Raw genomic sequence first — 15383 nt, forward strand, 5'->3', positions numbered from 1 at the left:
CGGTGGCACCAGCTTCTGAGCCACATGATGGAACAAATGTCATGGTCTTCCTTATGTTTTAGTGGAAGGTTCTCTGATACTCAAGGACTTGTCAGTTAAGAAAGTGTTATATCTCATTGCCTCTTGCCCCCACACCAGTGTCTCAGAATGGTCTTGCAGCTCATTATTGAGAGAAGCATCCACTGTAACTTGACTATGGGAGGCCATGAGCTGACAACACTTATCCTATACCTTTATTGTAAACTTCAGAGATGTGGTGTACAAGGAAAGCTAGGGAAAGGCTTTTTTTTTTGTCCTAGTCCTGAGTGTAATCTTTGTAATCCAGACTTTGCAGATATCTGAAGAGATCCTTCAGGTCTCAAACTGAACTTTTTTGGGGATGTGTTTCCTTTAGTTTGAGCAACTAGCAGCATCACTCAGTGTACTGAAGTGTCCAAACAGTTTAGAGCTTGCAGCTTTAGGTTGACTTTGACTGGCCACACCTAATCACTGTTATGCTGAAAATGATACCCCACAACTAGGGATCTGGCAGAACCAAGAAATGAGAATTCTTTGTGTGAAAAGTAATAAAAAAATGAACTAAACTGTAGGAAGCATACTTGCAATGTGCAGACTAGGAATTTATTTCTTTGGCTCTACGGTTCATTATTGCAGACTGACTCTAATGGGGAAGGGGTGTTGAGGGGGTGAAAAGGAAAGCTGAGAACTGTAAAAGCACTGCTCAGTCTTTCTCTAGATCTAGGTCCATAAGACAATGGCCAAATTAGAGACAGAGTACCTTAGAGGAGAATAATTTCAGATTCTCAATTTTGGAAATCAAAATTTGTTCTTCTAAATTAAAAAGTGTAGGGCTTTCTGGAAACTGTGGTGAGCTCACTTTTATTGGAAAGTCCAATAAATAATTTACACATAATGCTGACCTCTGACAACATCAGTGCAATTGTTACTCTTAATTAAGTTGCCTTCCTGACAACAGTGGTTGATAATATTCTTCATCTCTTTCAGCCACCTCACTGTCAATTTATCCTTCCTCCTCTACGAAAGTTGGCAGTTTGTTTGTATTCCACGTGTATGCTTTTATTTTCCCTTCTTGCATAGTGCAATAAATCTAAATGTCCCACTCTCCTCATATCATCTGTGGTGACCAGCACTATTTACTTTGAGGAATCAGGAAGTAAATGTAAGAAACATTGTTCCAGATCTACTTTTCCCCAACACAATTTGTTATCTATTTTTGCCTTCTTGCAGAGCAGTATCATAGTGATGAATAAAACTTTGGGTGCATGGTTCAGCTTCCATGCTTCTTTGTAAGAAAGAGAAGTTCAAAATTATTTACTGGCAACCGTCTAAAACCTGAGCTCGTGCATAACTTGCAGCTGACAACTTTAGATTGGAACACTAATTATTTCCAATTTGCACATGCTCAAGTGTGGTGAAGTGATGTAGAGATCATGTATTTAACATGGTAACATAAACCATGGTATGTTTCAATGAATGTCAGAAGTTATTGCTGGTCAGTGTTCTAAGCATAGCTCTTGCTACCTGGCACAGCTGCGAAAAGCAGTCAGAGGATCCAGCAACTGGTGAATTAGTAGAGAAGAAAAGCTGCAATTTAAGATATGGTTCTTACTAAACTTGCATTGGCTCTGTCCTGCTGTAAATTCTACTATTTGAGTAAGAAACTTAGTTTTATACTAGTGTATCTAAACTCATAATCCAAATTACAGTGAGATTCCTGAATGATATAAACACTTGTAAATCCAATTAATTTAAGTAAATGCTACCAGGTCATAACAGCTGAAGTCCACTAATCAAACTGTGCTGAAATATTTTGGAAAGTATGTTCCTTGCTTTTAGATGTGGGGTTTTGGTTTGGTTTGGTTTTTAATTGAAGTTAATGGAAAATATAGATAGAACTTTTATGTATATGAAGGACTATCTCCTTAAACAAAGTTTCATCTTTTACTCTGAGTGGAAGATCTGATGTAAAATCTTGCTTCTTTATAAGTCGCCAGCATTTCATCTACTGACTACAGAGAGGAGTCACTAAAGCTATAGGAGATTCTCCAGAACTTCTCTGTTGATACTTCAGACTTCTGTCAAATGCGTTTTAGTCCTACAGCTTCGCTCTGTATCTCTGCTGTTCAGTGTGTTCGCAGGTCTGTCGGGATCATCTTTGTCTTGGCACTTGCAACAAGATTCTATACTTTATTTTTGTGTCCGAATTTGTATTGTGGCTATTCCTATTTCATCACATTTGCCACAGCTTCTTGCCTGAGCCAATCCCTTTGCCTCTTTAATCTTTGACCCTTCTTTCATGCTGCCCATCAGCCTGGAATGACTGGCCCTTAAATGTCCAACAGGCAGTATACAGTTCCTCTTTTAAGATCTTTCTTGAAAACTGTCTTCTTCAGAGCAGTATTCCCTCTTTACTCAAATACCACAATAATATAAAGGCATGCCTTCAATCTCCTTCCCGAGGCAATCTGGAAAAGCTCTGTCTTTTCTTCATCCAGTTTTTGTTTGAAATATGCTTCTTTGCCTACAAATTCTACTCTGCCCCTTAAAGAAGAGAGATGAAAGAAAACATGGGAAAGCCAGACAATAAACCCTCAAAGCAGAAATGTGGAATTAGGAAGATGAGCCCTTGGTCTCCTTGCTGGGATTCTTTTCCATCTGCTGCATTCAAAATTGGTACTACTGTAGTTCTGTCACTGGCTCACTGCGTGACCATGAAAACATTGCGTTATCTTGAATTTCTTAGGTGCTTTTCTTGTGAAGATGGAGGTTTCTAAAATGCTATGAAAACCAAGAAAGAAGAGTCTCTGATTTCAATGTCACGCAAGTCTGCATTATCCTATTTATGACTGGTTTCGTTTGTGAAATGGGCACAATCTTATTCTTCCCGAAGTTGTTGCCTTTCTGATTATTGTTACGCTTGCCACTTCCCCTCATTTCTCCTGGGGAGTGAATGTATTGTGTTATGACACTGGAGCATACTGTACTTTTTAACACGCCCTATTTTGAAATAAAATAATGTTGTAAAGTCACGATTCTGTAATGGCCCAGAAAAGTATGTCAGGATGTTCCATTGCCCTTCCAGCCTAGTTTGCTCTGTGAAACACCCACCCAGCTGGGGCCCCCTCTTGGGAGAAAGAAATTTTCCTTTTAGTCTTGAGAGAACCTAGGTGTCAGATACTGTCTGAAAGGAGCTGATTTCATTTTTTGATGAAAACATTAACTGGGCTGCTTTGGGCAGAACACTTGTGTTTTCCTCCTTAATGCTACTAGAAATTTTGAAGCTTGAGGTGAAGAAATAAAGGAAGCTTGATATTGTCAGTTGAAAAGGTGAAGATTAGGAGCATTCCTTGTAGAGCCTCTTTGCCTGGTTTGCGTTAAACACCGTCAATACAGACCAAAATCTGCAGGAAGAAATCTGATCAATTTGGAATTGTAGTAGAGGAGCTAACAAGGAACAAATTAAAATCCTGTATTCCCACTTGATTTGCTTCTTCCCCTCAGGGCTCATCCAAAGCCTTTTGAGGTTTGCTGCAGATTGAATGAAAACCTACTGGATGTCAGTGATGAGGAGTAATGGGATTAAGTAAGGAAAGTTTTGCTTAAATAGTAGGAAAAACCTTTACAACCATAAGATCAATCGGGCCACAGAGCTGGCTGCCAAGAGGTGTGGTGAAATCTTTTTCACAGGAAATGTTCAAGTGAAGACTTGAACTGCAGCCATTTGCAAAGGGTTGGAGATATTGGAGTTGGGCCACAGTGTGTGGGTGTATACTCTGATCTTTAGGAATTGCATGAACTTATAGTGTTTCCTTCTAGAACTGAACAATTGCATGAAGATGTGCGGCTCTTCAATTAGCTTAGTGCAACCCAGAGTTTTCATTCTACTTGCTCTGAATTTGGCTTGTCCCCACTGCATTCTGCTCCTAGTCCGGCCTTCTGAAATAGGGATAGAAAACTTTTGTTAACATCCTTCCACCTGTCTGGATGCTGTATCTGGAATGTTGTTGCACAGACTCTAGCATGTTTGTACAAGTCTGTAAGAATATATGGTAGGAATGAGGCCTCTGAAGAAAACCAACAAAGCCAACCTTGGTTTTGATGCTTCTGTAGTGATGGCTACTTCATTTATTCCAAGAAGACACATGCGCTTTGGATTTCAACGTCAAATCTGACAGTAACAGAACAATTCTTTCTCTTATTTCACTTCTGCTTATTTGTCAATTTGAAGAGTTCGTTTTGCTGGTGAATTTAAAGCCACCCTCTCCTACTGTCATTGTCAGAGATAGGATGCTTTACTGGACTGACCATCAGTCTGACTCAGTATTTCACGTATTTTTACTTAAGTCTTAGTCTCATTTCTAACAAAATGGAGGAAGGGTTGATTTTTGGCCATAATATAACTACTAGGATGGAAGTTCAAATGCCAGGAGGAGGGACATTTGCAAGTGTCAGCTGGGAAATATAGAAGATACAAGAAAATTGAATTAATGAAATAAAGTTTGCTTGCTTGATAGTGAACATACACTTCCACTAACAGCTGTTCTTATATCTGAGCATAGTATGATAGATCAAAAGATTTTTACACAAAAACAAGCAAGCGGCTTGTTTGAAGCCAGGAGGGTATTCTTTCCCCTGGGGAATGCACAGCAGGATGTTCCCCCTGTTTCTTGAAAACAAATCTCCATGGTGATGTCTATTTTCTAGAGGAAACAACATAGACCTATGAATCACAGACTGGTTTGGGTTGGAAGGGACTTTAAAGACCATCTAGTTCCAACCCCCCTGCCATGGGCAGGGACACCTTTCACTAGACCAGGTTGCTCAAAACCCCATCCAGCCTGGCCTTGAAGACAGCAGGCGCAGCCCAGAAAAAACTCCTGGTCTTTTTGCCTGACTTTCCCTGTGTTGGGACACGCATTGCTCATGGGCTTGGAGGAGGTGATCCTTGAATATTAACCAGCTTTCTTGGGCCCCTCTACCATCCAGGGTTTCATCCCATGGAACTCTGCCAATCAGTTCCCTGAAGAGGCCAAAGTCTGCTGTCATGAAGTCCAGGGCAGTGAGCTTGCTGTGCACCTTCCCCACTGCCCTAAGGATGTTGAACAACGCTGTTTCATGGTCACCGCAGCCAAGGCTGCTCTTGAGCTTCACATTCCCCACCAGCCCCTCCGTGTTGGTGAGAACAAGGTCCAGCATGGCACCCCTCCTCATTGGCTCCTCTATCGCTGGAGAAGGAAGTAGTCATCGGCGCATCCCAGGAAACTCCTGGATTGCTTGTGCCCTGCTGTGTTGTGCCTCCACAGATATCTGGGTGGTTGAAGTCCCACATGAACCTGTGAATGTCAGGCAACTCCTGTCTGTCAGTAGAGGGCCTCATCCACTTTGTGTTCCTGGTCAGGTGGCCTATAGTAGACCCCCACTATAATATCATCTGTCCTTGCCCTCTCATTAATCCTGTCCCATAAGCTCTCAGTCAGCTCCTCATATATCCCCAGGTGCAGCTCCATGCACTGAAGCTGGTCACTGACATAGAGGGCGACAGCACCTCCTTATCTCCCCAGCCTGTCCTTGCTAAAGATCCTGTATCCTTCCATTCCAACACTGCCATCATAGGAGCCATCCCAGCGTGTCTCTGTGATGCCAGAAATACATAGTTCTGCAGGCGTGTGCATGTCTCTAACTCCTCTTGTTTATTCCCCATGCTACATGCATTTGCATAGAGGCATTTAGGTTGTGCCCCCAGTGAAGCTGATTTACTGGCTGGAGTGGCTGGAATTAGTGCTGCTCTTCAGTTGCAATCCCTGCTGACCTGCGATCCTTCTCCGTGCTCTGGGCATCTATTGCTGGTACTGGGATCAAATTGGTAGGAGTGGGATGGATTGAGGTTCCCCTCCCCTGGCAACTATGAAACTGATGACTACTAGAGGAAAAGTTTTGCCATGAATGAACACTTTCAGTAGCCAGGGTTGGAAGACTGACTAAAGGAAAATGAACTTCCTTACTCAGCATTATAGCTTGAAAATATTATTTAGATGGTCAGCTGAGCTGAACACTAAAATATTATTTTTGTCTTCATTCTCCCTTTATAGCCAAAACTTCTTGGGAAGAGTAAAAAGAATTCTGTCTTTTTTAGTGCATCAGCAAAACAAATATATGAGTGTGGGGCATTTGTTATTAACACTGGAGCAAGACACATACAGTTGAACTGACAGTTCTCAAGTGGAATTTGTTACTCTTCCAGTAAGGAAAATCATCTTTGGAATTATGAACTGACGAGAGATCCTGAAGAGGAGAATCACAGTCATCAGCACAAAGCTAAAAGTAGAGGTGCTTTCATGGCTAATCAGTTTCTACATATAATGTCTTCAGTAGGTAGTCAAGTGGAATTAATCCTAAACAGGCTGCGTAAGGCACAGGCTACCACCGTTGTTTGTCTAGATGTTCAAGAGATTATGGTGAAATATCTGTGCATATGCAGACATTAGACCAAGAGCATTTCTGTTCTAAATACCCCCTGAATACTAAATACTCCTGCTATTTGGTTAATTGGGAGACATGCAGTCTCTGGGTACACCTTACAGCAGCCTTTCAATATATATAGGGAGCTTGTAAGAAAGACAGAGGAAGACGTTTTACCAGGGCCTGTAGTGACAGAGCAAGGATTAACGGGTTTAAACTGAGAGACTAGGTTGAGATTGGATAAAGGGAACAGACTTTTTTACAATGGGGTTGATGAGACACTGGAACAGGTTGCCCAGAGAAGCTGTAGATGCCCCATCCCTGGAATTGTTCAAGGTCATACTGGAATGGGCTTCAAGCAACCTGGTCTAGTTGAAAGATATCACTGCCCATTGCAGGAGGGTTGGACTAGGTGATCCTTAACAGTCGCTTCAAACCCAAATCATTCTTTGATTCCTTAACGAGGACACTGGAGCTTAACTGCACTTCCTGTGGGGCTGTGTAATTCACCTTTAAGCTTTGGAAATGTATGCACAGTGGAATATTCCTGTTATATGCAAATATGCATTTGCTTATTGTGGTGTGCCCAAAATTACTAATAACCTTGTCTGAAAAGAATATTTCTTTAAGCAACTACATAGCAAATGAAGACTGTGTGCATATCCCATGAACAGAACGGTGCAAGAAATTGGATTATATCCTCTAACCCTGCCTGCTATTCTGTTTCAGACACTGTTGAACGAACTAGACCGAAGCATGGGGCGATACCGAGATGAAGTAAATCTCAAAACAGCCATCATGTCCTTTATCAATGCTGTTCTGAATGCTGGTGCTGGTGAGGTGAGTCACTGTCCTGGAAATTCCTTCTAAAATCTGTGTTTAACTTAATTTACCTTGGAAATGGTGAGTCAGTTAAGTCACAAATTTGGTGTTATTGGGTTGATATAGTTTATGGAAAATAATGTTTAATTGTTAATATCAGTCTTAGAATGTCTTGCATATTAGTTTATTCCCAGGCTCTTCTAATATGACATAGACTACTTGCACTGAAATGATTGCTTCTGGGGTTTTTGTTGGGGTTTTTTTGCCTCTTGATTTCAACCTTTTAGAAAACACTTTGGTTTACCTTCAGAAACAGTTTGAAATGTTTTGACTCAAAGCCAAACTCAAAATGTTTACATTTAAAAATTCAAAGGGAGACATTTCAGAAAAGACTGTTTGTTGGTTTTCTTCATTAAGAAGACTTCTTCTGAGTCTGGAGGATAGTTTAAACTGATTTTGTTTCATTAAAAGTGTTACTTTTGTTACACTGGCTTTTCTTTCTTTGGTTAAACCACAACAGACAACAAGAGCTCTGTCTGGCAATGTATTTGTCTCTAACTGCGGCAGTCCTGTAATGTCCCACTGAATAGGTGTCAAGTTTGCCAGAGTATATGGCGGGTTTATGGCAAATAAACAGCTAGCCTACAGTTCTGTCCATCTCTGAGAAGGACATGGACCTCTAATGCACTAGCAGGACAAATACTAATAACTTTTGTTCTTCATGGAACAACATGGAATGTGCTGTCCTTCTGATTGGATATGCAGAACTCATTGTAGGTAAATGTGGACTCCTCTGTGAAACAGAGGCAAAGGCATTAATTTCTTTTCACTTACTTTACTGGAATTAATCATCCTGTGAATTTGGCGTCAGGATAGAGGATATTAAAGAGGGAAGAACTGAGGTTTTAAGTAATTTTTTTTTAAATGTGATTAAAAGCCTTTGGAATGCAATAGCTTGGTTTTCCCCCACTTGTTAAGGACAATTTGGAGTTCCGATTACACCTACGATATGAGTTTCTCATGCTGGGAATTCAACCTGTCATCGACAAGCTAAGAGGACATGAGAATGCCACGCTGGACAGGTAAGGCATGTTTTCTGAGAACAGTTATTGATCAACAGAAAGAGTTCTTAGAAACCATTTGGGTTTCAGATCTAAGCACAAAGCTGTCTCTTCCTGAAAGTGACTCCCTTTAAAGACAAAAAGGAGATTTGTCCTTAAAATTAAAATCAGCAGATAAAGTAGGAAACGCACATACTGAATTGAGTGGCTGTGGCAAGGAGTTCCTGCACTGCTGTTGTTCTAACCTTGGGATGCCAATTAGAATGAAAAAAAAAGTTCTAATTCTTTTCTCTTGTAGCAAAATTGGAACAAAAGCCTGTCCTGGTAGGAGGGAGGGAAGCCAGTAGTTCGTTGACTTCATTGAGACTGAGTATGTGTGGTCAAAATGCAGGTTCTGAGTTTCCAAGGTTTTTCTGTAGGCTCAGTCTTTTTTGTGATCTTGCTTGTATTGCAACCTCCCGAACAGCAGCACTGGCACAGCTATGAGAGAAGAGGCACCTGTGGTGGGTGAAGGGGTAGAGATGCGAAGGGGGCAAGAGAGAAGAATGAGGAGCATCTTCAAACAGCCCTGCTGCTGTGCAAAATGTAATACTGAATGGCACCTTCAAATTACTGTGTTAAAAGTTATACGGATAATAAACACTTTCTCCACTAGCAATTCCATATTTTGCCAAAGTAGTTGAAGCTGCTGATGACCTTAAACTAAACCCTTCACAAAGCCACATGTTGAAATAAACTTGGAGTAAATAATCTGAACAATGTGACTGAGACACTTGAAGAAGCTAGAAGACTGATGAACCAATGAGAGGCCTGGTAAAATCCATGTGCTTAACAAAATCAAGTATTTTAAGGTGTGAGAAGAGTCTACTTTCTCCTGTGACCACGTTAATCTTTATGGAGTGGCGTTGACATGCTGATGTGCTGCTGTCCCTTATTGTCTGCTACTCCGAGCGCCTTCCTACAGAGCAGGGCTGATTTGTAGGTATCTGATATATGGGATTCCCTAGATAGAAGTGTCAAGTTGCCAAAGCACATGGTGAAAAACTTACGGATCAGGCCTATGCCTGCAGCTGTGAAGGCACCGTTTTGTCAAACATCCACTGTCAGGAGCTGCTATAAAGTGATAGAGCTGTGTAATGTGCCTGAGATTCTGCATAAGCAACAGGTTAGCATCTGTCATAAAGTGTAGCCTCCTGTCTTTGAGCAGGTGGAGGCATATACCTGTGTATTAATGCCACAGGGAAGCGTTGCAGACAGTTGTATGTGACTGCAGTTTGCACAGCTGGAACCCGTAATGTTACTTTTGATCTACAACATTAGAGCCAAGGAGAGATTCTGTCCTATAGACAGTTGTGTTCCTTTGGTCTGTAACCATGAATGTTTAGGAGGGGCTTAGGGACACTTGGATTTTACAAATTATAGTCATGAGAGTGATAACAGAGGTTTGAGAGGATCCCAGATGCCTGGTTTACATAAACTATATGCCAGGTCTATACAGGGTGATGTGCCACAGCCTTTCTCCACGTCATCTGCTGTGCTCTGGTCTCATGCAAGAGAAGTCCCGGTGCCATGGCCTAACATGTCTCTCACCAGGTCCCCCGTGCCCCAACAGAGGCATGCTGTTGTGCTCATCAATAGGCATATGTATAGACAGTTGTGAGCTCTGCTGTTTAACTATCCACTGAATGCATCTCTGCCCCACTGTGTAAAAGAAACAACTTGTTAATGGTCTAATGTCTAGTTACCAAGAATGGCGTGGACTTCTTAGGAATGTATTATCACTGCAGGCCTTGCATTCATATCACTTTCCTATTTTGTGTTTATTTTTAGCAGCCTTACCTGAACAGTGACTTAGCACAAGAATGAAAGAGCATGTATACCTTAGCCAGACATTGCTTTTGGCCTGTCACTGAGCCCCATGAGTTGCCTTGCATCCCTATCCTAGCAGTTCATGTAAGAAAGGCTTACCAATTTCCAAGGGTTCGAGCTGGAAATGAGGTGTTGTTGCTTTTGTAGTGACACGCTTCATGCAAGTCTGCATTAAGCCATGAACATTGGCAGCTTTTGTTTGTTTTGTTTTTCTGTTTTCTCTTAGGCACTTAGATTTCTTTGAGATGGTCAGAAATGAAGATGACCTGGAACTTGCCAAGCGGTTTGACCTGGTAAGCTTTTCTTTGGAGGACCTGAACTTGCCAAATCTGAACATCCACTTTGGATGCTTGGTGCCACTTCTCTTTGTATTCCCTGAAAACAAATTGACTCTGATACTGCAAGTGGCTGGTGCTCTTGTTTTCACCACTTCTCATTTAGCAAGTAGGGGTCTGTGATGTGTGAACAATGAAGACAATGATCACAGACAGGGTTTCTGCCAAGTATCTTTGACAAAGACTTCTTTTTGTTTGGCTGAAGTTTCCGGAGTGGAGGAGGTTCTCAGCCTTGCTCTCTTGTTCTCAGTCCTGATGATCCAGATGCGTTCTAGTTTCAAACGTCTTTACAGGACTGTGGGTGAGGCTTAGGCTCTTCTCTCATACTTTTCCAAACATCACAGGAAACTCTCCTGAAGACTGTCACCTGTGGACAGAATTCGTATTTTAGATTGTGTGGATTTTAGAGAAGCATACAACAAGGACAGTTTCCATAACCTCTAGCAATAATAAGAGGCTGTAGAGTCCAGAATAGTTAGAGTTTCCTCTTTCTTCATGACCAGTTCTGTGCTGCACACCAATACAGAACCACGAGCCCTTTCCTGCTTAGCTTCTATTTGTGCCACCACTTTCTAGGACCCAAATGTTTTGCTTGCTCCAGGACAGCTTTTGGTGTCTTTGCCTGCCTTCCACCTTTCTATTCCTTTACTTTGGGGATCTTTTCCATATGGAGTGTGGATGGAAATGTTGGTCTTGAAGACCCATGTGCCTTTTCCTCACTGGAACTTGCAGCTGGATGTTGCAGGAGGCATGGCAGAGGTTCAGTTGCTGGCAATTTGCCTGTCTGTGTTGATCAGATCTTTCACAGTTAGTCAGGCTTTCACTGTGCGTAGTTTCTCTCTTACTTGTTTTTCCCTACCATCTCTCACTTCAGATCCACATTGATACAAAAAGTGCTTCTCAGATGTTTGAGTTGATCAAGAAGAGATTGAAGCACACAGATGCCTATCCCTATTTGTTATCCATCCTCCAGCACTGCTTGCAGATGCCATGTGAGTACATCACAGTTTTCCGGAGCAAGAGGTATTGAAGAACAAGGTGAAGCTTTGGTGTAGGTATGGGGTCACAGATAGCAGGTCACATACTGCCCCTTTCTTCCATTCAGAACTTGGCAGTGGCTAAGGGACTTGGTATCTGACACTGACTCCATCCAGCAGATTTTTGTCACAATACTTAAAGCAGCAGCTTGACCTCTCTGCACTTGCAAGTAAAATTAAGTAGCTGAGACATTCCAGTTAGTCACTGACAGAGCTTTTAAAGATGTTAAATTAGAAGTTTTAAATAAGAAAGAGCCCTTGTGCTCTAGATCAGGGAATTTCCAGAAATAGATAGAATTCTGAATACTAACAAAATGCACTGAGGAATTTTTCTGGTGAAACAATACAGTACTGAAAGCTGTTCTGTCACTGGGAAATTCCACAGTAAGTCCTCAGGCTGCTATCTCATGGCAGTGCATCAGTGGAGAGCTCCTGAACTCAGTCTGAAAAATAACATTGGCATTTGTTTTCATGAGAAGTGACAGGAATCTTCTCATTACTGTAATTAAATAATTCAGTTCTGCTTCCAGAGTGCAGCACCTGAGCATAGCAAGATCACTGAAGAACTCTCTGCCTTGATCCTGTTAGGTATCAGGTGCTGGTCTTCATCACTTTCAGCCATACTTGAGCAGTCAAACTGAGAAGGGAACATGAGAGAGATGTACTGTGGTGTGCTTTTTCGGAAAGGAATGTGGTGTGTTTTCAAGCACTCATCAGATGGAAGTACTGCCATGCACAAGTTCAAGCAGGTGTTTGTCCCAGCGGTCTCCCTGACGTTAATCTTCAAGACAGTACTTGAACTTTAGGTGTTGACCTGAATTTTTGGTGACAGAAGGGCTCAGTCCTGCTAGGCCAGGACAGGATTGTAATGGAGCAGTTTTTTAAAGAATCTAAAGGTCTAGGTTATGTAACACAGGGAGCTGAGGCGAACTTTATGTTGCTCTAGCTCTTCTGTTTGATATCCACGGGATCAGACCATTTGGTTCAATTTCTGTTCTTTTTCACCACACTTTTTGATCATGTTTGTATGAATTTTTCATGCCAGTTGAGTTTCACTGACCTACAGATAACCGAGTGTGCAGATATAACATCTGGATCTTCTTATAGTGCCTGGTCACGATGTTACCTGGGTACCGAAAAGGCCCCCCACTATCAAGCCCCAGAAAATACTGAGTAACAGCTCTCACAAAGGAACACTTCTGCAGACGTTTAAAGTGCAAGTAAGAGCTAATCTGTCAGAAGGGCTGCACAGCCTGATTGTGCAAATGCCATGGGCACAGAGTTGCCCATGCCTGTTAGGCGCTGTTCCATAAATAATCTGCTAGCAATGGTTCAGGGCTAGGCTTTGTGTTCTATAATTTACTACATGCAGGGTTGAGATGGAAAGTGACAAGGAAAAGAGTGCCAGTCTGTTGTCAGGTCTGTGCACTTTGGCATGGAAATGGAAGTTCTGAATGATTGGTCTTTTTTCATACAGATAAGAGGAATGGAGGAACATTCCAGCAGTGGCAGCTGTTGGACAGAATACTCCAACAGATTGTTCTTCAGGATGAACGAGGAGATGATCCGGATACAGCTCCCTTGGAAAACTTCAATGTCAAAAATATAATTAAAATGTAAGCTGCATTATTATTGTTTATTTCTGTTGTGTAGGTATATAATAAGTATGCTGGTGCTCAGGAAATAAAATATCATATCTGAGGAGTTTTTAACTTACAGCTTCTCTTTGTCTTGTTAATCTTCTCGTTTCTTTCTAGTGACAACTATACAGTACTTTCTAGCAAAATCCTTGCCTTCGGCTTCTAGTTTCTGTTAAATATTAAGCTGGTTAGAAGAGCAGAAAAAAATACACGTGCTTTCATAAAAAGGCTTCCTCAAGTGCCTTTTTTCATTCAGAATGTTGATGAAAGCTTTCATTGATATTAAAAAAAAAAAAAAAAGTGGTCATCTCTATTTAGATCTCATTCCTCACTAATGAGCACATAGTTTAGAAGATTTCAAATAGTGGAAAGCAGCCCCCACCTAGCACACAAAACCTTTTACCTCTTCATAAAATGTCTGCATGCCCTCACCCACAGACTTGGCTGAGGGCACTACCATTATTTTTTCCCATAGGATGCATCATTTGAGAAGTCTAGCTACATGAGCTGGCTCTCATCTCAGCTTTCCTGTTCTCAGTCCTTTTTTAGCCAAACTTTTGGACTCTTCATCCCATCCATCTGCCTCTGCAGGTAATTCATGGCCCATTACCCTTCTGAATTATCCACTGAAAAGAGCATTTTATAGAACATAAGCCTCATATGAAACCAAATTCTCCTGTACTAAAAATCTTACAGTCCCTCCTGTTACAGGCATGAGCCAAAATCAAAACTGATTTCTCGTCATGGAAAAATACACTGGTGTTGATCTCTTTTTGTCTGCCTGGAAAGCAGACTTCATTGCAGATCTCGTGCCTGATCTTCCCTTTCTACTTTTGTAGCTATGCCTCATTCTGCATATCTAATCAATCCCCAGCATGCCCTGCATACTTTCTGTCAGTAATAGGAAATAGCTGTGCCAGTATGAGATATGAGCATTGCCTTGTTACTGATATATTACCCAATAGATAAGCATCCTCCCTCCTTGTAAGAAAGAAAAAATAGAACCAAGGAAAGTAGAAAAAGAGATGGCAATCTGGTCCCGTATTAAGGGTGGGGTAATTTGTAACCCACAGCAGCTGTGATTATTTTAGTGATGACTTCTCTCTTTTAAAATTAGGAGGCTTAGGACTTTGAGTGTATTACCTGTAGTACCAGGATTTTTTCCCCAGGCATTCTTTTATCCCTTTTCAGGACTTTGAGCAACAAGCCATCACATTTATAATAATAACTGTTGACTACAGGATCTGGAACCAGGGTGATCACTGGTATGGACCTGTATAAACATGTAAATTCACCAGGTTGCCTTTTGCTGATCACTACACATAATGGTCACTTGCTTTTCAGCCTGGGTAAATCAGAACAAATTTATATGATCTGATTTCATCTTTCAGGCTGGTGAACGAAAATGAAGTCAAGCAGTGGAGGGACCAGGCAGAGAAGTTTCGTAAAGGTGAGTGCGTCCTCTGTGCTTGGGGAGGCAAAAGAGGAGGCAAGACTGATCCTGATTCAGTCACAGAGCAGCGAGCAGCCGAGCTCGTCACAACTTTAGTGGACAAACCCTGCTTTGTTCCCTCCAGTATATTTTGTCTTATGGTGATCAGTTTGTGTTTCATAGGATGGGGATTCCCTCAGTCTTCACATGAAGTGATTTTACAGTCTAAGTGAAACTTGGCATTGCTGTCTTGATCACTAAAGATCACTGTCAAGACGGTCAGACTCTTTTCTTTTTCCTACTCTCATTATACATCTCCAGTTGAACTGACAGATTTGACAACTTTATTTCAGCATAACTTGTATCTCTTCAGGGACTGTTCATGAGCTTTATTTCATCAGCCCCTCTTGCCTGTTCACCCTAGATCATGCAGAGCTGATGAGCAGGCTAGAGAAGAAGGAGCGGGAATGTGAGACAAAGACCCAGGAGAAAGATGAAATGATGAAGACACTGAACAAAATGAAGGACAAGCTGCAGAAGGAATCCTTGGAGCTTCGCCAGACCCGGGACCAGATGAATGACCTGGTGGCTCAACTTAATGAGTTCTCGGTATGAGACTGGGACTCTTCCCATCCTTGTTTAAAGCCTGCTAACTAGTGAATGATGAACAAAAGCACATTATGAGTGGGCCACTGCCAACCTCATGG

At 41.7% G+C, this 15383-nt stretch overlaps 1 protein-coding gene across 1 annotated transcript; it reads left to right on the plus strand.

The window, feature by feature from the left end:
• Nucleotides 1–7209: 7209 nt before the first annotated feature.
• Nucleotides 7210–15291, plus strand: LOC104505879 (disheveled-associated activator of morphogenesis 2-like; the record flags this gene model as incomplete). The annotated part of the gene is made up of 7 exons (XM_010146627.1): nt 7210–7320; nt 8281–8384; nt 10459–10525; nt 11442–11559; nt 13082–13220; nt 14636–14694; nt 15101–15291. Coding segments are annotated over 7 exons (789 nt in total), but the record flags the coding sequence as incomplete, so codon positions are not given.
• Nucleotides 15292–15383: the final 92 nt, after the last annotated feature.

This window comes from Eurypyga helias, unplaced genomic scaffold (assembly GCF_000690775.1).
Source record: "Eurypyga helias isolate BGI_N326 unplaced genomic scaffold, ASM69077v1 Scaffold3262, whole genome shotgun sequence".
NCBI lineage: Eukaryota > Metazoa > Chordata > Aves > Eurypygiformes > Eurypygidae > Eurypyga > Eurypyga helias.